General features: G+C 55.1%; 2 protein-coding genes and 1 long non-coding RNA gene across 11 annotated transcripts in view; 1 reads left to right on the plus strand and 2 right to left on the minus strand.

The window, feature by feature from the left end:
* Window positions 1-9,221, minus strand: part of ABCC3 (ATP binding cassette subfamily C member 3) — a 57,280-nt gene extending 48,059 nt beyond the window's left edge. The window contains exon 1 of the mRNA XM_024235337.3: window positions 9,077-9,221. Coding sequence (XP_024091105.1) covers window positions 9,077-9,121 — 45 coding nt within the window. The 5' untranslated portion in view covers window positions 9,122-9,221. The remainder of the gene's footprint in view (window positions 1-9,076) is intronic.
* On the plus strand, window positions 738-19,457 carry LOC112129581 (uncharacterized). 2 transcript variants are annotated; one of them, XR_008519607.1, is made up of 5 exons: window positions 743-922; window positions 4,675-5,194; window positions 15,156-15,389; window positions 16,730-17,294; window positions 19,193-19,457. It is a non-coding gene; the product is annotated as an uncharacterized LOC112129581 (long non-coding RNA). The 2 variants fall into 2 exon arrangements; XR_008519606.1 differs by lacking the exon at window positions 15,156-15,389 and having other exon boundaries at window positions 738-922.
* The window catches only part of CACNA1G (calcium voltage-gated channel subunit alpha1 G), a 66,440-nt gene continuing 63,341 nt past the window's right edge, over window positions 17,250-20,348 (minus strand). For all 8 annotated transcript variants that reach the window (XM_054546560.2, XM_054546561.2, XM_024234487.3 and 5 more), the window contains 3 exons: window positions 20,005-20,173; window positions 19,543-19,712; window positions 17,250-18,053 (listed from right to left, as the gene is read on the minus strand). In XM_054546560.2, the coding sequence (XP_054402535.1) occupies window positions 17,319-18,053; window positions 19,543-19,712; window positions 20,005-20,173 (1,074 nt within the window). In that variant the 3' untranslated portion in view covers window positions 17,250-17,318. The remainder of the gene's footprint in view (window positions 18,054-19,542; window positions 19,713-20,004; window positions 20,174-20,348) is intronic.

Below are 20,348 nucleotides of genomic sequence, written 5' to 3' on the forward strand. Positions count from 1 at the left end.
CAGGAAGTGGGCTGGGTTCTGCAGATACAGTGGCACGTTGGGCAGGCCTATCTCTGCTCTGTGGAGCATGCAGTCAGGGATATGCTGCCTGGGGGCATTTCATTGAAGGCCCAGGTGGGCAGAAGTTGTACCGTGTACATCTTGTATTATAGAGTCCTATTCAGTATTCAGTAGTTGCTCAAACGATGTGAGCCAAGGACTCACATACTCTTGCTGAGTCTCTGACATGCTGGCCCAGGCCTGGACACTGGGTCACAGGACACACCTCTAGGCCTGGTCAGGTACTCCAGTTAGTTGCCATCCAGATAGCCTGTCCCAAAGCTGCCCTGAACCCAGATCTTCAGGTCTCTGGGCCTGGAGTGTACATCCCATTTCTCTGGGCCCAGCCAGAGCCTCACCTACATGAGGCCTCTCTGGGGCACCCCAGCCTCTGACCTTTCCTTGCTTTTCCCTGGCAGCCAGTTAAGTGAGGAAAATAAAGGCCCCTAATGTTTCTCTGGCATTTTATTACTGCACTTACCTAGTTGTTATCTGGATGTTGTCTCAGAACAACTTCCAGAGGTGTATAGGAGGGGCACCGTTAGGCCCAGTGTACAAAAGAGAAACTACACCCACTTCAGCAACAGGTTCAAGGACACCCAGCAGTGTGTGGCTGGGACAGGCACCCAGGCTTTGTGATGCCACACGGGGCCATTGACTCACAAGGGAGTGTGCATATTGAGGACAGGAGCCCAGGCGCGGGGACATGGTGGGAATCGCTGCGTGCACTTGCAGGCTGGTGGCATGGCTCTGTAAGGCGGGTGGGGAGTGGCCACAGGAAGAACCCAACCCCGATGCGGAGAATCCAAGATGGCTTCTGCCACTTTTGAGCCATGCAACTGTTGGTGAGCCCCTTCGTGCCCTTGAAGCTCAGTCTCCACCTGTGAGTAACGGGAGTAATGACAGCATCCAGTCACCTCCCCACAGCGGGGAGAAGGTGGGGGAGAATGAACAGCAAAGCACCTCGATGGCAATGGGACAACACTCAGGGAAGCGGGTGATGGAGCCTCCAGCTGTCAGGCCTGTGTTTCGGTTTCGCAGACACCTGCTCTGTGGCAACAACCAGGGGACCTTGGGGCTGTGAGAACTGGGTGGCTGCTTTGACCCTCCAGGGCATTCAGCCTGGGCTCCTTTCTTTGAGATAAGCATGTCCCAGCTGGGCAGAGCCCTCTCTAGGAGGAAGGGGCACCCGCCCACACAGGCCCTCACCCCTAACTCCCTATTTGGTTCACTCCAGACCCTGAGCCAGGACACCATCTATGGCACATGTCATACAAAACACATCCAGAACTGAGCTCTTGGCCATCCCTGCTTCTCTAGCCTGCCTGGCCCGGGGATGGCAGTTCCTTCCCCCTGTCTCTCTTCCCAGGCCAGAGTCCTTGGAGTTGCCCCTGATTCTTCTCTTTTTCTCACATCCCACATCCGGTCTCTCAGCAAACCCTGTCCACTCTACCTTCAAATTACAGGTTGAACGGCATGACAGTGCCACATTCAACTGTTCTTTTTTTTTTCCCACTGTAGCTTTGACCTCTTGGGCTCAAGTGATCCTCCTGCCTCAGCCTCCTGAGTAGCTGGGACTACAGGCATGTGCCACCACACCCAGCTAATTTTTAAATTTTTTTGTAGAGATGGGGTCCCACTATGTTGCCCAGACTGGTCTCGAACTTCTGGGCTCAAGTGATCCTCCTGCTTCGGCCTCCCAAAGTGCTGGGATTACAGGCATGAGCCACTGCACTTGACCTTCAACTGTTATTATCCATAAAAAGGCAACATCACCTGGTGCACCCTGATAGATCCAGAATCGACCACATCTCCCCACCTCTCCTCTCTGGCAGCCCCAGCACCACTGGCTGCCATGCAGGTTCTCAAACCCTCCAGGCCTACTCCTCCCTGGGGCAGCAGCCCTATCCCTGGATATCCACATGCCTCATGCCCTTATCACCTGTGAGTTTTTGCACAGATCTCACCTTCTCCTGGAGGTCCACCTTGACCTTACTAATTAAAATTGTAACTCACTACCCAACTCCTGACCTGTCTCTGCTCCCCATTCCTTTTAGCCTGTTCTATTTTCCCCATAGCCCTTAACACCTTCTACGATACTATATATGTGAGTCATTTATTTTATAATTTTTAAAATTGTTTTGTAGAGATGGGGTCTCACTTTGTTGCCCAGGCTGGTCTGGAACTCCTGGGGTTAAGTGATCCTCCTGCCTTGGCCTCCCAAAGTGCTGGGATTACAGGCATGAGCCACTGCACCTGGCCTTTATGATTCTTGTTTTACTGCCTCTTCCCACTAGAGTATATGCTCCACGAAGACAGATTCTTTAGCTCTGTATTCTGCAGTTGATGGTATTTCCTGTTGCTTAGAGCAGGGCCTGGCACAGAGAAGGTACTCAATAACCATCTATTGAACAAAAGAATGAATAAACAAATGAATAGATAAATGGAGGGTGCCAACTCCAGCCCCAGCCTCTGCAGCTTCATGCCCAGGAACACAGTGTTCTCTCCCTGGTACCAAGGCCACAGTTCTTGGCACCCAGAAGGGTCTCCAACTCAAAGTTATGTGTAAAATGAAGGTGAGGACAGGGCCAGTGAAGGTTATTCCCTGGACCCTGTAACACTCCCTGAATCCCTGCAGGGCAGGATGGACGATCCCTATTCAAGGCTCTCCTCTCATTCCCGCTCTGAAGAGCCCTGCTGGGAGGTGAGAGCTGAGCCCACAGCCCCCTCCCCCACCATCACCCACACAGTTTCCACAGCAACAACAGCTTCCTTAATAATGCGATTAAACAGCTGGATGGGGCTGATAAGGGGAAAGGTCCCACATCCAGAATGGACCACGTGGCAGAGGCCCCCTCATGGCAGACTTCATGGTCACTGAAGCTGAAATCAATGCAGACTCATACAGGCCGTAGGTGGGGGTGAGGACCCCGGAGCCCTCTGCCCCAGCTTTGCCAGGGACTTCCCAAGCCTTGGGGGCCCCAGGCCTGTTGACAGGCTCTGTCATGAGAACAGTCGTTACTTCCTTATTCCTGTGTGGTAGTGGAGAAGGAAGCCACCACTGCAGGGCAGCTCCTGAAGTCTCAGACACGGAAGGGATGGACAGACAAGACCATTGACTCAGCAGCAATGAAGGCGTGGAGAGAGCAAGGACACGTGCTGATCCCCACTCACCCTCCCTCAGCCTTTAGAAGGCCTGGGGGCAGAGGTCAAAAACTGGTTGTGCTGTAATCCCAGCACTTTGGGAGGCTGAGGAGGGTGGGTCCCCTGAGGTCAGGAGTTTGAGACCAGCCTGGCCAACATGGCGAAACGCTGTCTCTACTAAAAATATAAAAAAAAATTATCTGGGCATGGTGGCGCATGCCTGTAATCCCAGCTACTCAGGAGGCTGAGGCAGGATAATTGCTTGAACCTGGGAGGCAGAGGTTGCAGTGAGCTGAGATCACACCACTGCACTCCAGCCAGGGTGACAGAGCGAGACTCCTTCTCAAAAACACAACACAACAAACAAACAAACAAACAAAACTGGTTGTGCTGCGCCTGCTGGCCCCTTGCAGGGATGGCTCACAGGCTTAACTGGCCAATGTGCTTCTGGAAGGGGCTTTGGTTCACTGAGCTCCTGCTGTGGGCCAGGATGATCATTTCACGCTCGTGAGAGCTGACACTCAAGGCTGATGCTGGGATTAGACCCAGGGAGTCTTGTTTCAGGGCCCAGCTCCTTCCCACGGGATTACAGTGTTTCCTGTACACCTGGTAGGACTCTGGCATGACGTCCCTCCCTGGGGATAGAGCACTTGCACCCAGATCACCTTTCAGCCATGCAGCCCATTCTCATATCACCTGCTTTTTGCAATTCTTCTCACAGAGCTGAGGGGGCAGAGCGGCTAACACCTAGGTAGTGGCCTAGCTGGGGTTCTGAGAGCCCCTGACTAGAAACCTGAATATCCAGTTAGGAGAAATCTGGCTGAACGCGGTGGCTCCCGCCTGTAATCCCAGCACTTTAGGAGGCTGAGGTGGGCGGATGACTTGAGGTTAGGAATTCGAGACCAGCCTGGCCATCATGGTGAAACCCTGTCTCTACTAAAAATACAAAAATTAGCCGGGCATGGTGGTGTGCACCTGTAATCCCAGCTACTTGGGAGGCCACCTGGGAGGTGAAGGTTGCAGTGAGTTGAGATTGTGCTACTGCACTTCAGCCTGGGTGACAGAGCAAGACTCCGTCTCAAAAAAAAAAAAAAAGAGAAATCCAAGCCTAGAGTTAGGCTCTCATTCACTCTCTCACCCTGCCCCCTGCCAGCCCCAACCACTGCACCCCAGTATCAGAAACAGAAACAACTTCAGATCGGGGAGGGGAGGGACCCAGCCACCCCACCGATGGCACACCAGGTCTCATTTCACTCCCAACTCCGCAGGGATCCTGCCCCAATGGGGAGGACGGAACACAGTCCGGGTGCTCTGACCCTACCCTCTGGGGTGGCTCAGCTGGTCGTCCCTGCCAAGACCTTCCTCCCTGGAACCTGCCCAGTGTTTCAAGACCATTTCCCTGTCTGGGGGCTACAGGCGGGCCTGGCAAAGCTCCCTTCTGAATGCCACTTCCCTGACTCACTTCCTTCCCCGTATCTCTCTGGCCCTCAGAGACCCAGGCCCAGGTGACGTGGGGGAACAGCAGGATTGAGGAGAAGCCAGCCTGAGGCCACAAGCAATGAAATGCCGTAGCCAGAAGCCAAGAGCTCAGAGGTCAAAGCCACCCAGCACTGGGTTCGCTTGCAGCAGCTGAGATGGAGGAAAGGAGCCCCAGGAGCTCTGGCCTTACAGGGAGGACTGGGTTCCTGAGGGGAGGGTGAGCTATGGTGTCTGCTAAGTGGAGGAGTGTCTACCTCCCACCCAGCTTCCCCATGGATGTGCAGGTCACTGTCTTCATTCGAGAGTCAAAATTGCATTGGCATAGGAGCCTTGCCCATTACTCATACATTTTTGTGGCTGCCTACTAAGAAGGCAGAGGAGACCCTGATACCCAGGAGCTCTAAATTTTGAAGGGCCCTAATCATGCATGGCCTTGGCCCCCAAGCCCAAGGCTCATCCTTCCAAAATTGGGCAACTCCAGACCTGAAGCAGGCCCCAGAGCCCACCTCAGCCCTGCTGGAGCCCAGAGAAGGTGAGTCATTTGCCCAAAGTCACACAGCTGGTGAATAGCAGAATTGGGGCTAGCTATAACAGAGCAGGAGACCCAGGGAGCTAAGCCTCCAAGGGACCAGGGATCTTCCCCTCCCTAGGATGGGTAAACAGCTAAGGGAACAATGAGGTCACCTTTCCCATGTGGGCCTAACCAAGGGGAGACCCACAGGCCTCTACCAAGAGCTGCTTCTAGGCAAACTCCATATGTAGAGCAGGGAGACAGCCAGGAAAGGAGGAGTCCAGAAATCTCAGAGGAGGAACTAATGAATCCCCACTGGCCGCACCTTCCCTCTTCCCAGTCACAGAATCTCAGGACCCCACCTTCTTTCCTGGCTTGAATCCTCTCTCCAGCATCTCTGCCAAGCAGTCACTAACCATGTCCTTACATACCCCCCCAGTGACAGGGAGCTCACTACTTCTCAGGCAGTCCTTGCCATCTTTGGATGGCTTTCATGGTCAGGATCTTCAGATTTCTAAGCTTCTTGGGGCTGTCAGATCCAGGCTAATTCTGCCAACGGATGTTTACCTGGCGGGGGGTAAATAGCTCCAGGCCCTTCCTCCACATACTCCCTTCACCACCCAGGTGCTCCCAACCTCTGTGGTTCAGAACAGAGAGGAGTCCTGCAGACAGAGGCCAGCACAGCAGAGCAAAGGGACCCCACCTCCTCCCGTGTTCTGAGGCACCTCTGGCCTCCTGAGTAGTGAGGTGGTTTAATTACACGGTTCACTCTTTTGGAATTTATTTCCACAAAAACTCCCAAGGCACATTCAGGGAAGTTGGTAACCCGCTTCAAAGTCGATATAGGTGAGAGAGAGAGGGATTCATACAAATCATTCACCTGGCAGGTGGTGTGTGAGTACACAGATGTGTGTACATATGTCCCAAGGGGCATGGTCCTCTCCAGTCTCCTACCCTCAGACTGAGCCAGGAACAGCCCCCAGCTCCCCAGAAAACAGCTGAAATGGGAGCCACTGGCCCAACAGCCCTGCCAGCTCTTTCCCTGCAGGTCTTCCCACGTCTGACATTTTCTTCTAACCCCATTTTTCTTTCTCCTCCCTCTTCCGGGGAATGTCAGAACTTGCCGCCCATAGAAAGCTTCTTAGTTCTTAAAATCATTCCACATTCCCTATTTCATTTGATCAGAAAAATCTTGTGAGGTGGGTAGGGGGTGGGTTATTTCCCATTCCACTGGTGGAGAAACCAAAGCTATAAGGATGAGCTACTGAGCATCTTGGTAGATTAAATGAGCGGCCCAGAGGGGCCTGAACACCCCACCCTCTCCTTGCATTTTCACTCCTAGTTCAGATACTTCCGGGCTGCCCTGAACCACTTCCCACAAAGTGGGTCACCCACAGGCCCCTAAGGTAAAGGTTCAGGGGGAGTTGTGCCTGAACAATACGCCATGCAAATGAGATGCAACACAGCACATCACAAATGAACAGCCCAGAACTCCAGGCCTTTTTTGTAACTAGGCTGTGGCAGAGGCTCCAGCTTCCAGTGTAGACTGTCTCTCCTTTCGGCTGTACAAACCCTGTCATTCCCTCAGAGGATGAGCTGGGAGCCTCCTTTCTCGCTCCACGCTCCTCCCCCAGTCACCAGCCACACTAGGTGTGACCTGGAACAGCTTTCAGGAGCCCGAAGAGAATGTGAAAGATGTTTAGAGATTGGAGTGGGAAGGGGGGTGGTCAGTTTGCCATTTAAGGTATCCAAGCAGAGATCTCACGAGGGCTTCATAATGTAGATGAGCTGACTCCCACTGAGCCTGCATCCTCAGAGGAGGTGCATATAGCTCACGAGCATCAAGGAGAAGTGCGGGGGCCAGAGGGCCCAGAGGCTCAAAGGCTCACAGCCAGGCAATGGCAAGGCTGTAACCACAGCCCCGGGGTCAGGTTTCCCAGCCCAGCACTCTGTCTTTGATTGTCCTGTGACCTTCACTCCCTTGGCCTCAGTTTCCCCAGCTCTACACTGAGGGGTTGAACTTGCCGCTTCAAACTCCCAAGCTCCCACTTTCTTGGATTCCACAATCCCATGTTAAGGTAGAGCCAGAGGATGTCCGAACATGGGACAAAAAGGGAGTCCTGAATTTCCCAACTCTGGGGTCCAGGAGACCTGTCTCTGTAGAGTCCTAAGCTCTCAGGGTTCAGGAGGCTACCCAGGAACAATGAGCCCTTGTGCCTAAAGCTTGGGCACAACTACTCTCTTGATTTTCTGCTTGGCATCCCAGGCACCACAAACCTGCCATGGTCATACCAGCCTGGCCCCATGGGCACTGAAAGGAAGTGTGCTCATGAGGCAAAGGTACAACCTCTGGACCCTGGTGGCAAGTGGCCTGTCCATACTGAATAATACATGAAGTTCCTGTGGGACTTGGAAAGAAGGGCAGTGGCAGAGAAGTTGCACCATCTCAGATTAACCTTTGGGTCACCCACAGAAAAAGAGAGAGTCCCAAATATGCCTTTTTACAGTTTTTTTTACCTCCATTGCCCCAAGTTTCAAAAAATCCATATAACGCCTTCAGTCCATCCTAAACACAGCCCAAGAACATAGCTCCAGACTTATACACCTGTGCACACACGTGCACAGCACGAATTCTTGGGTAACACCCCACGTCCCTGCGTGTGTGTGTACACACACACAGGGCATCTATGTACAAATACTCAAAATAGGAAAAAGACTTAGAGATTGGGATTCATAGGCCCTGTACACACCTTGAATGACCACAGAGAAGCCCCTTTAATCTGAGCTCCCTCTGTAAAACGGAGACCACATAATCACTTGCCTCATAGAGGCAAGTAGGTTTTGCAAGCTGGTAAGAAAGCTCCTGGGCTGTATGCACTTAACTCACCTGAACTGTGCTGGAGGCTGGAGTCAGTAGGCTGAAGAGCAGCCTGTCTTAGAAAGGGATTTGGAGTGAGAGTCACAAAAGGCCTGATTTTCTTTTCTTATTTATTTACTTTTTTAGAGACAGGGTCTCTTTCGCCCAGGCCACAGTGCAAGTGGTGCCATCATAGCTCACAGCAATCTGAAACTCCTGAGCTGAAATGATCCTCCCACCTCTGCCTCCCAAAGGGTGGGATTACAGGCGTGAACCACTGCACCTGGCCTATAGCCTGTTTTTCTATCCCAGCTCTGCCTTCATTGAACTGGGTAACTTTGGGGGCAAGTCCCTTCCTCTCTCTGGGCCTCCCTTTCTCCATCTGTGAGAAGGGAGTTGGACTACAGGAATCCTGACACCCTGCATCTGTCTCCAGACTGGGGTCTGCTTCTCCCTTCTGAGTCCTGGGTGGTGGGGATGGCCTGCTCTCAGACCTCAGTCTTACCTAGAGAAAAGAAGGTGGCAGGAAACCTTCCTAAGAAGGGTGTACCACTGCACAGCCGGCCTCCCAAAACACCTGGTTGAGCAGGTGCTCTGGATGCCCTGGGGGCAATCCATGCCCAGGTGGGCAACCGAGTCCTAATCTAGGGCAGATGCTGAGGGAAGACCCTCCATCACCAACCCGTGGCTGATTGCGAAACTCCCCTTCCGCACCCGACAGACGGGCTGGGATGGAGACAGCTCACCCAGCCACGCACTGTGCCTTGGCGCCCCAGCCGCGCACTGTTCCTCACTTTCCCGGGCTCCCCAGTGCTGCAGGTGGGAAGGGCAGAGCAGGGCAGGTCCCGGACACCGCTTGGGACCCGGCTCCCGGCGGCGCCGCCAACCTCCCTCCCGAGCCCATCGCCCCCTCCCGGGCGCCCAGGCCGTCTCAGGGGCTCCGTCCCGGGATACCTGCCGGCCCTGCGGGAAGGCAGGCGGCGGGGACCGGGCGAAGCCGGCCGACCCCGGCCCCCGCGCAGTGACCCCGGAGCCCCGCGCCTTACCCAGAACTTGGAGCCGAGCTCCCCGGAACCGCACAGGGCGTCCATGGGGCCGAGGCGCGGCGGCGAGGAAGGCGAGCGCGGTCGGACCCAGCGGCGGGCAGAGCGGGCGCCGGAGCTGCCTCCGCCCTCCGCCCTCCGCACCCCGCGCTCCGCCCGGACCCGCCCCGCCGAGCCCTACCCCAGCGCCTCTGGGTCCGGTCTCCCTGCCCCCGTCCCGCGGGTTGCGACAGCGCCTCCCTGGGAGGGACTTTGGGGCAGAGGTGGGGGGGGGGGTGCCTTTGGCACGGCGACAGCCCCTGCGAGCGGCCCCTGGGCCATGCCAGGGGGATGTCTCTCTAAATACCGAGGCTAACAGTCCCGGAGTAGAGTCTATTTCCAAGGGGGAACTGGGATACACAGGCGCTGCCACCCCCGAACAACTCCGTGGGGCCGATGAGTCATTCAGTAGGGGACGTAGGGAGAGGGATTTAACAATCCTTCCTAGTAAAAAAGGAATCTTTGAGAAGGTCACGTTCCTCTCCGGAGGTCAGTGTCCTCATCTGTAAAATGGGAAGGGCTTCTGTGCTCAATCCGGAAGCTGACCTCTTCCCCATCAGGTTCCAGAGACCACTGGCAGGCGCCACACGGGGAGCACGCGGGGTGTGCTCCGCGGGTGTGTACCCGTGAGGCGGGGGTGGGGGCCGCAGCATCGTCCAGCGGGGGCCTCCTATGTCCTCTTAAACTGTTGCCCTCTTAGGCTCTGTGGCCCCCTGACCTTGCCACATCACTTGGGCACCTCTCTGGGCCTCTACTTTCACATCCGTAAAATAGAGACAATCATAGAAGACTCTTCCTCCCAGGGTTCTCTGAGGATTGAATGGAAAAGGTATGCAAAGTGTATTGCCTGGCACACTTAGTGGGCACCCAACATGTGTGAATTCCCTCTGCTTCAACCTGATCAGGGTGGGGGGAAGGACAGGTGAAGCCCCAGGAGGAGCCCCACGTGAGTGTCCTCGTCCTTCTCCTAAGGCTGAAGCTCTACATTCCTGATCTGTAAAATGGGCTTGTCCGTGCTCTCCTTCTGCTTGCCTCAGCTCTCCTTCTCCCAGTATCCCCTCAGATGCGGGGATCCCTCCATCTCTCAATCCCGCTGTTGCCGTGTCTTCCTTAACACAATCCCAGACACCAACTCCGCACCCCTTGTTGGGGCTCAGAAGGAACTCTCCCTGGCAAATCTTTCCCTGGCCCTTCTCTTCCCTGCCTTTGCCCACAGGTCTGTCCAGTTTCACCCTGGTGACCTCTTTTCTGGCCGTTGTTCTCAAGAGAAGGTGTTTCCTTCCTTGGCTGCTCAGCAGCAGGTGTGGGTGGGAGCCAGTAAGAGCGCAGAGGCGGCAAGCCACCTCCTATCTCTCTGGGCAGCCAGGAGGTCACTAGAAGGGAAGTCTTCTTGGCTATAGGCTATCAGAACCAAGATCTGGCTGGGCATGGGATGGGGTGGGAGTGGGGAAGATTCCCCTTTCCCAGGCAGTCAGACCAGGGACTTCTACCCCTCCACTGGGCAAGTTCTTTCGGCCCCTTCTTTGTCTGCCCTCTTCCTTTCCACTCATCCACACATACCCTCCCTCTCCTGTCCCCCCATCTTCCTCTCTGGGCAAAATACTTTACAGAGCTTTACACCTTGTTACAGCGTGCCTTGGTTTATATTTAGTTATGAAGAGTCTGTCTTCCCTGCTAATCTGAGAGGTCCCCAAGGGCAGGGACTAACTCAGTCCCCTCCAATCCCCCTCCAATCCCCCTCCATACCTTTTATACACTGTGTGATCTCAATAAGCTCCTTGATGTCTCTGGGACCTTGTTTCTTGAGAAACGTGGACTGGGTGATATCTAAGCTCTCTTCCATCCCAGGTGGGCCAGGTTTCTACGGCCTAGGCAGCTGGGAACCTTCCTCCATCCCTTCCATGACCCTGGTCATGGCTTCATCAGCACCCACTGCCCCTGTGTTTTGACCTTGTCTACCCACCGGCTTCCTGCAACTCTCCCTCCTCTCCCATTCCTTTTCTAGGGCTTGTGGAGTCATAGGCACCAGATCGCTCTGGGCTTGAGGAGACCTGGGGACTTTCCTTTAGGGCCCTTTGGGAGGTGAGCTCCCCAATCAGACCCCCTTTCTGAGATGGAGAGCCCAGAACTAGCCTGAGCTTCCATCCGGGACTTTCCAGCCCCACAGTTGGCCAGGCGGTACACTGGCTAGAGCTCTAGTTTTGGGCCAGGACCCTTAGGTTCTGGCTTCAGCATCGGAGCTGAAGCACCATCCCTTGTAGCCCCAGGCTTTTCTATCGCTATTGCCTTCCCAAGGCTTTAGCACTGGGTTGGGCACTCTGAGGGCGTGGTGGGGGTCCTTGGCGATCCTCACCTTCCCCCATCTCTCTTGAGGCATTGGGGCTTTACCCCTCCAGGCCACTCAGAAGTGTGTCCCCTTTCACAGAGCCCTTGAATAATAACCACAATATTTCTAGGATGTTATTGTTTTGGTTGTTCTCACCAGAGCAAGAAATCTGAGGCCCTGAGACACCCTACAGCTTGCTCAGGGCCACAGAGCTTATCCCGGCACATGCAGCAGGCGCCCCACATCTGCCGTCTGCCAAGGAGACTGTTTCTGCGCAGTCTCCTTGAGCGGGATGCACTTCCTGTATCCGTCTTCAAGGCTGCTTGGTGCACTCTCCTACCTACACCCTACCTCCCTTTCTGCAAGTGGCAAACTTCTTCAAGAGTTCGCTCAAGCCCCCCTCCCCGTCAAAGCCTTCTTTGGACCTCCCCCAGCCCAGTCCCGGGCTAGGAGGCTTCCCCCACTTGTAATCACTGACGTCTTGCTTACCTCCCCCAGAGGACTGTGGACACCTTGAGGGTAGGGACTGAGGTTTGTTTATCACTGTATCCTCAGCACCCAGGACAGTGCCTGGAGAAGCTGGTCCTCAGGAAGTGTTGTTGGCTGATTAAGCAAACACCTCATTTCCTAAGAAGGAGTCATAGGTAACAAGGCCACTGCGGCATTAAGTACAGTCCCAGCAGTGGGCACTGCCCGCTTTGCTTTTGAGTGTTCAGAACCAAGATGGTTCTTGCTTGAAGGGCTCCCGAGAAGCAGTAACGGCCTTGTGGGTTGGGCTGCAGCAGAGAAATGGACCAAACCTCCCCCAGCCTTCATGGCCCAAGCCCCATCCTTCCTCCCCAACTGACTGCTGCTCCAGGCAGGACGGATGGAGCATGTGCGGTGCCTCCCCCACAGTGAGTGTCCCAGGGGAACCCGGCATCAGGGATTTCCTGGCAAGGAGATGGAAAGATAAAATAATTGCAAGGTACAGCTCAGAGCAAGCATGACAGCAGAGAGAAGAAAGCAGAATGGGGGCAATGGGGAGACCCAGGCACAGGAAATGCTTCGAAAGGGGAGAGGCAGGTTGGAACTGACAAGACAGAAGGGCAGGGTGTGGAATAGCAAAGCTTCCCCTCCAAGCACTGCCTGATTCCTTTTAGCCCCTTGTGGCTCCTTGGAGGCCTGGAGCACCCCCAAACCAGGCTGCAGCTCCCACGTCCCAGCTTCCCCCTTGTCCTCTCCCCTGAAGTGGGGTCTGCTTCCTCCAGACCACAGCCTGATGGTGGCCCCACTGGCCCCACTCATGGCCCTCAGTGAGGCTGCCCCTCTGCCGCCAACCTGCACTTGATCTGATTTGGCATTTAGGGGAGAGTGCTGGCTGCTGTGCCCGATTCTGGAGTTTTCAAAGCAAGAAGAATTAATTAGCTCTGTGGGCACAGTCAGCAGATCCCACACCTGGAACCAAGGCTAAGGCACACAGTTTCAAAGTTCTTAGCAGAATTCCCTTTTGGGGCTTAGCTGGAGCAGCTGCCTCCTTGACCTGCCTTGCTGTGCCCTGGAGTGGGACTCCAGGCCACAACTCAACTTGCTTTGAGAGTTCATTTCCCTCCTGGCAACCATTGTCCTGGATTAGCCCTGAGTCTCCTAGCTTTAGCCAGGGTTTATTGAACACCGTGGGCTCAGCACTCAGATGGCGGGGATTCCTGTTTGGGCTTCTCCATACACAAAGTCCTTCACTGGGCCTTGCAGGCCTGCTTCCTCCTTCTGAGGTTATACAGGGCACCTGTCCCTAGAAGGTGTCCATTGGTGTTGGTGCCCTCTCCCTGGCTTGGTCCCTTTGCAGGAGGGGCACCAGGTGGCACCAGGTGAGGGTGCCCTGTGCCGCCACCTGGTGTCTGATGCCCTCATTGCACTGCTGTTGCCAGCCCCACTCCACGGGCTGCTCAACTGGCCCAAGGGAAGAGAAAATAGGCCATGGGGCACCAGTCTGTGGCAGATGGGGAGTAGGGTGGAGATAGGAGTGAAAGATGTTTGGAAAGTGGGTGAGGTTTAGGTAGGGCAGGGTTAGAGGAGAGGAAGAGAGAAGAGGGCGGGATGGGGAAAAGAACAGGTACCATGGGGTTCAAGGGCAGCGTTATGCCGTGGAAGGGTGGAGCCTGGGAACCCACAGTGATTGCAGAGCTACCCTTGGCCGGCTCTTGGACAAGCGCCTGGAGCTGAGGGATGCCTTCTCCTGTGATTGAACCCCTCTCACCACCATTCCCTGTGGCCAAAGGCTGGTGGCCCACCAGGTGGGAGGCTGGGGGCCTCTCTAAGCCTCTGAGTTTGCCATGCGGGGAACACGTGTGCATATTTGTATGAATATGAATGTGACTACTTTGGAAAAGCGCCCACCAGCAAGTCATTTTTTGAGCAGGATTCTTCCCATCGTGCCCCATTTCCTCCACACTGAGAAGAGACAGGAGTAGTGTGGGCTGGAGGTTGGCCAGACCTAGGGTCAAATCCCAGCTCTGCCATTTCCTGGCTGTGTGACCATGGGCAATTCACTTAACCTCTCTGAACCCCGCTGCCTCATGGAGAAACAGCAATCAGACTTCCCTTGCTAGGGTGTTTTGAGGAGTGAGAGACTGCATATGAGCCTCAGATTTGTTTTTATCCCCAGCTCAGCTCACTCCTCTTCCCAGTCCCCACCCCCACACAGACCTTTTCCTGGAGTCTTGGGGGTGGAGGAAGCAGAAACAGCCAAGCTTGAGGTGGGGGCCTACAGCCGCTGTCACAATTTCTTCTGAACCCCGAAGGGGAAGGCTGAGGACAAAGGCACCAGGGTAGATGTTCCTAATTCTAAAAGCCCCCACATCCCTGAAGCCCCTAGCCAGTTCCATTCTGCCCTGGAGTCCTCATCCAAGACCTGCTGCCCCCACCAGCCTCTCCCCATCCCAGCCTCCTTCAGTTTCTCCACCCCCTACCCCTACCCCTTACATATCCCAGAGCAGCATCAAATAACCACCCAGACAAGCAGCATGAGGTTAGCAGTTTGATATTATTATTAAGATCCAGCGGCAGCTGCTTTTCCACCTCAAAATCCTTTTAATGAGACACAACAGTTTCCATCATTGATAAAGATTTTACATCGTTGTGGGGAGAGGTCACAGTTATCTCCCTGACTCCCCCAAAATACCCACTTTGACTCTGCTGTTAATATTTCCACATCACTATCCAGAGGCTCCCCTCCAGGCACTGCCCTCTTCCAGAGAAACCCTCCAGGCCACAGAGAGGGCTGCTGGGGAGGGAATAGGGGAAGCTTTTTGTTTTCACCGGGCTGGTCCCTGCAGATCTCTACAGAGCAACCCAAAAGCATAGTAAGTTCACCCCAAATTCCTTGGTCCCTACTGGGAAGAGGAGGCCAGGGGAAGAGGAACGCACAAAGAACCAGGCATGCTAAGACTCAACCTAAGCAACTCTCCAGTACTCTAGTGCTGCCGGGCTGGTGGTGGTGGGGGGTGCTGGAAGAGTGGGGAGGGGTAGGAGTCGAGCTCTCTGGCTTCACCTTTACCCAGAATCTTCTAACCACTAGAAGAATGAAAGATCCCAGAACCCCCTCCCCATACCCTCCAACGTCATTAGGGAATAGACAGCTACAGAATTCTACAAAAATATAAAAGCTTAGTCTGCAGATCCAGGTGACAGAACTCTAGGAATTTTGTACAGCTTTGCTTTTTTTATCTTAAATGGCAGCTCCTACAAGCACTCCCTCTCCCCACCCAAGGAGGCCAGAGGAAAAAGTCTGACATTATTGCACACTCTAAAAGGATAAAACCAGGCTTTGGCTTCAAGGAGTGGTATCAGTTCTGTCCAAAAGAGCAATAAGAAAAGCTCTCACCCAGCTTAGAAAACAATGCTGGACAACGCCTCCAGGTCCACTCGCCCGGCAGCCTGGTGCCCCCAGCTCCCAGTTGACCGGATCAGACGGTGCGTGAGCGAGCGTTGCCACTGAGGTTTCAAAAACCCAATCCAATCCTGGGGTTTGAAGGCCCTGGGGGTGAGGGTATAGGGCTGTTCAAGGAGTGGGATTGGGACAGATGTTTGGGAGGTGGCTAGGTGACAGGCTGGCTGGACCCATGGTCACCACCTCTTGGCACCAAGATTTCAGACAAGAGAATATTGTCTGCAGTAGCACCAGACAGGTGGCCTGGGCCACGCCACTCCCCCTCTTCCTGTCTGCCTGCCCCTGGCCACCTTCACACCTCCCTCCTCCACTGGCTCCCCCTAGGCAGGCAGCAGCAGTAGTGCATGTAAACATCTTGAGCGCTCGCTCATCACCACCCAGGGGGCCAGCTCCCCACTCAGCAGCCTGGCCTCCGACCCTAACACCTCCGCCAGGAGGTTGCCTCTGGACGCCCGGCCCTGGACTCTCATCCTCAGGAAGCACAACCACTCCGTTTACACAGCTTAATTCCATTGCGGGCAGGTGGACGAGGTCCCCATCGGACAGTGCCTGTAATGCCAGTCAGCTAAGCCCGCCCCCAAGGCAGGAGGCTGAAGTCCAGACAGCTCAGGTCACGCATCCAGCCAGAAGTGTGGCAAATCCGTGCTGAAGCTTCAGGAAGGAAAACCCAGAAACACTTCCCCCCTCCCCCACCAACCCACAGATCCAGATCTGCAGCCTCTGAGGCAACCTCCCCCAGCCTCAGTCGGCCCCATTAACCAAAACAGCTTCATTATGCCAATTTCCAGCTTTCAATGTGCGGCTGATAGCTGTCAGCAGAAATAAGAGTTAATGTGGAATTACTCCCATTCACTGAGCTGCCTAGCTAGAGGAAGCTGTAAAGCTTTGATCGCAGCAGCAGAGACCCTGCCTCCCCAGCCTGCACCAGGCGGAGGGGCTTCTCCTCTCCTTCACGGCTGGGGAGGGCAGGCTAGAGGTGCAGCCTTCCAGAGCAAGGGGTTCAGGTTCTCTCACTCTCAGACACACACACACTCACACTCATGTACACACACTCCTTTACACAAACACATACACACTCATACACACACAAAGAGGCAGCCCTGAAGCTTCCCTCCCCGCCGCCCACTCCCCATCTCCAGGATCTCTCTCTCATCAATGCCATCTGGACGTGCCTAACTCTCCATCCCTTTTGTTTTTACTCTGGACCGTGATTAGCTTTTTATTTAGGAAAATTACTTTATTTTATATATATATATATATAGATAGATAGATAGATAGATAGATATGTACGTATGTATATATAAAAAGGTTCCATTTCATTTGTAAAATCTCATTTTTTCTTTTTCTTTTTTTTTCCCTACAGAAAATGATGACGAGGTTAAAGGAGAAAATAAGTTACATTACAGTTTCCAAAATGGTTCTCGCTCTCCGCTGAAGATGGGCCACCGTTGGGGCTGCAATGCGCTCGCGGTCCCAGCTTGTGCTTTGCAAGAAGAGGGAATATAACTAGACTGTTATTTTAGGTTAAAATAGCCAAGAGACAGACGCCTTCGCCTCAAAAATATTCTGAGACACATAAAAGTAGAAGGAAACAAGTCTCTTCAGTCACAAAATGTCGTACATCCCGCATATACTAGATTCAATTAATTTAATAAAATAGAATATACATAGAGATTCTGCACAAACGTATTGCTTTCTCCCAACAGCTCCTGGTGTCGGGAACCTCAGCTGCACCGGGCCTCTCCTTCTGCCTGGAGCCAGAGTTGCCAGGGCTGCTGCTTTTAACTCTCTTTGGAAGTTCTGCTTGCAGGTACCCAGAGCCACTGAGGCAGGGAGGAGCGCCTCCGCCTCCTTGGTGTCTATATGGAACTTTTGTCAGGAATATAGCCCAGGAGGAGGAGCTAGGACTTGGCACCCAGTGGAGAAAGGTGAGTGGGAAAGTGGGGCAGGACTCAGGGGTCCAGGTCTGCTGGGTCAGAGGATAAACCGGAGAGACTCAGCACATCTTTCTTTGGGGAGGGCGAGGCAGCCATGCTGTCAGGGGGGCCAGAGGCCAAGGGATCCTTGGAGTCGCTGGACGGAGCCCTCCTCCGGAGGCAGACGCCAGGGCTGGGCGCGGGCCGAGGACCTTGGCTCTCGGGGGGGTCTATGGAGATACTAGGCGGGCTGAGTTTTTTCTTGGGCCGGCTCCCAGGCCCGCCAAGAGGCTGGCCCCCAAGGTTAGAGGGGTCTGTGCTCAGGTGGGGTTGGGAGCCGCTGTCCAGGCAGCTGACGGCGATAGAGTGTCTCCTCTGCTCATCCAGCCAGGACGTGGGCCGGCGCTGGCAGCTCTGGGCCTCCACGCTGTAGCACTTCTTCAGGTCCCGTGGGGATGGGGGCTCCTCCTGGCCGCCAGGGGGCAGGAGGTCTCCTGAAATCCAGCTCAGCTCCGTGTCCAACTCTAAGCTGCTTCTGGTCTCTGGAGGGCCCTTGCCCCAGTTGGGTTCTGGGCCTGGGCAAGGGGCTGGCGGGGGCATGTGCTTGGAGATCTTGCTGTGGCTGCGGGAGTGCTGCTGTGCCTGGGTGCTCGACTGGCCCCAGAAAGAGTAGGCCCGGGCCAGGGGCGGGGAGGGCCCACTCACCTCTGCCAGCAGGTCTTCCCGGCTGCCCAGGCCCTGAACGTCCAAGGAGTCAGTCCTTATTGCTGCCTATATGGGGTGGGGGAGGGCTCAGCCCAGCAGTCTCCTCTCCAGCATGGACTAGCCCTCCTGTCAAGCTGGCTGTGCCCCCCGCCCACCACCACCATGCACAGCAGGACCATCCTAAGCAGAGGTCCTGGTAGCCGCTCTTACTAGGAGATAGGGGTCATTGCAGCCTGACCTCTGTGGTCCACCATGCCTCCTCTCTCCCCACTAAACCCTGTCTTCCCTCCCCCATGCTCTGGTCTCCCCTAAGCCTACGAGAATCGCTCTCTCTGCAGCCCCTGCCTCCTGGGATATGAGAGAGAAGCCAGGCCATCTCTGCTCACTGAGCTGGCTCCTTCACGCCTCCCCGCCTCTGCCTAGACTTCCCCTTTGGCTCTGAATACCCTTCCTGATTGGCAAGAATCCCTCGATTTTACGGACTCAGGTTCTCTGTGACACAGTGTGTGACAGTCTCCGTCCCCAAGTAAAACCGACCCCTTCCTCTTCTGTGTCCCTGCTGCCCCCCACACATGGGTGTCTGGCAGCTGTGAGCTGAGGCTGCAATGATCTGATGGCAGGTATGTCTCCACTATTAGACTGTGAGCTTCAGGGGGCAGGGGCTGTGTCCCCGGTGCCTGGCACACAGAGGCTGCTTAGTGACTATTTGCAGAATGAATAAGGACTGTGCCTGCTCCCCCAAGCATGTGGGATTGAGATTCTCATGTGTCCACGCTCATGCCTCAGGATACACACATGGCATGGGCTGTGGCCTTATCACAGGTGGGCTCTGGGGCCGGGCGTGGTGGCTCACACCTGTAATCCCGGCATTTTGGGAGGCCGAGGCGGCCGGATCACCTGAGGTCAGGAGTTGGAGATCAGCCTGACCAACATGGAGAAATCCCATCTCTACTAAAAATACAAAATTATCCAGGCATGGTGGCGCATGCCTGTAATCCCAGCTACTCGGGAGGCTGACGCAGGAGAATCGCTTGAACCCAGGAGGCGGAGGTTGCGGGGAGCCGAGATCGTGCCATTGCACTCCAGCCTGGGCAACAAGAGCGAAACTCAAAAAAAAAAAAAAAAAAAAGAATGTGGGCTCTGGAAGGTGGGCCCCAGGCTTGGCCAAAAGTGAAGACACTTAAAACCTGCTTTGTGCCCCATAGCTCAGTCCAGAGTGTGGAGAAGAATTAGGAGGCAGCTCTGGTTGGTGAGGAAGGAAAGACCAGAGACTGGGGTTCTACCTCCGACCAGACAGGCGTGACCCTGGGCAAGCACTACCCCTTCTGGTCTCCAGGCCTGCTCAGTGGAACAAGGAACCGGGTGCAAATTTCAAGAAGGCACAGACCACTTCCGCTTTGCCCAGTACTGTGTCCCTGATATCTGCAACTGAGCCTGGCACATCACTGGCACACAATAAATATTTGCTGGAAGAATGAAAGTGTCAACCCAGGTCATCAGCAGCAGCAGAGGGTCCAGCCCCCAGGCCTGTGCCTGCCTTTCCACACCTGCTCACCTGGCGCCTGAGTGGCCTCTGAGCCAAAGGGGACCGTCCTGGTGGGGGCAGTTTGGGGATGGTACCCCAGGTTGGGGTGCTGTGGGGCTGGAGCAGATGAGGTGCATCTTTGGGAAGCTGCAGGATATAGCTGGTATCTGCTGGCTGGGAGTGAACGGACAAGACGGAGCCTGTGGAGGGAGGGAAGCAGGGGAGGGGTGGGGGGAGAGAATGGAGCTGGAGGGTTCAGGGGAGCAGGCTCCCACCTGAGCCCTCCCTTCCACTCTCTCCCCCTTATCAGGGCCTCTACCCTAACCTCCTTACCCCCTGGACTCAAAGCCATTCCCCCAGGCTGCAGGCTCCCCTGAGGTCAGAGAGACCTCTTTGGCTGCCTCAGTTCCCCATCCCTTCAGATCAGGACTGGCTTAGGCCAGGATGGAATCTCCCTGTGTGAGCCAAATTGGCCTGCTCTGGCCCTGGTACCTGACTGAGCTTTGGGGAGCCCCCAGCCCCTGTGTCCCAGGGGCCCCTCAGCAGTGCTCCCGTGCCGACACATGTAGCTGTCATTGGGCAGAGAGTGCGTTCGGCTGACCGCAGACTTCCGCACAGTCAGTAAGTCTGGTCCTGGCAGCTCCGTGGGGTGGGGCTGAATCTGCAAAAGGAACAGGGGAGGGAGGTGGAGGAAGAGGGTGTGTCTGGGTTTGGTAACTGAGGCAGCGCTGACAATAGAAAGCAGCAGCACCCCCCGCCCAGCCCTCACCCCCATGCCCTCCCAGGACAAGGTAGAGATGGGCATGAGCGTGGCTGGGGAGAGGGGCAGACACATG

Source organism: Pongo abelii, chromosome 19 (assembly GCF_028885655.2).
Source record: "Pongo abelii isolate AG06213 chromosome 19, NHGRI_mPonAbe1-v2.0_pri, whole genome shotgun sequence".
NCBI classification, from domain to species: domain Eukaryota; kingdom Metazoa; phylum Chordata; class Mammalia; order Primates; family Hominidae; genus Pongo; species Pongo abelii.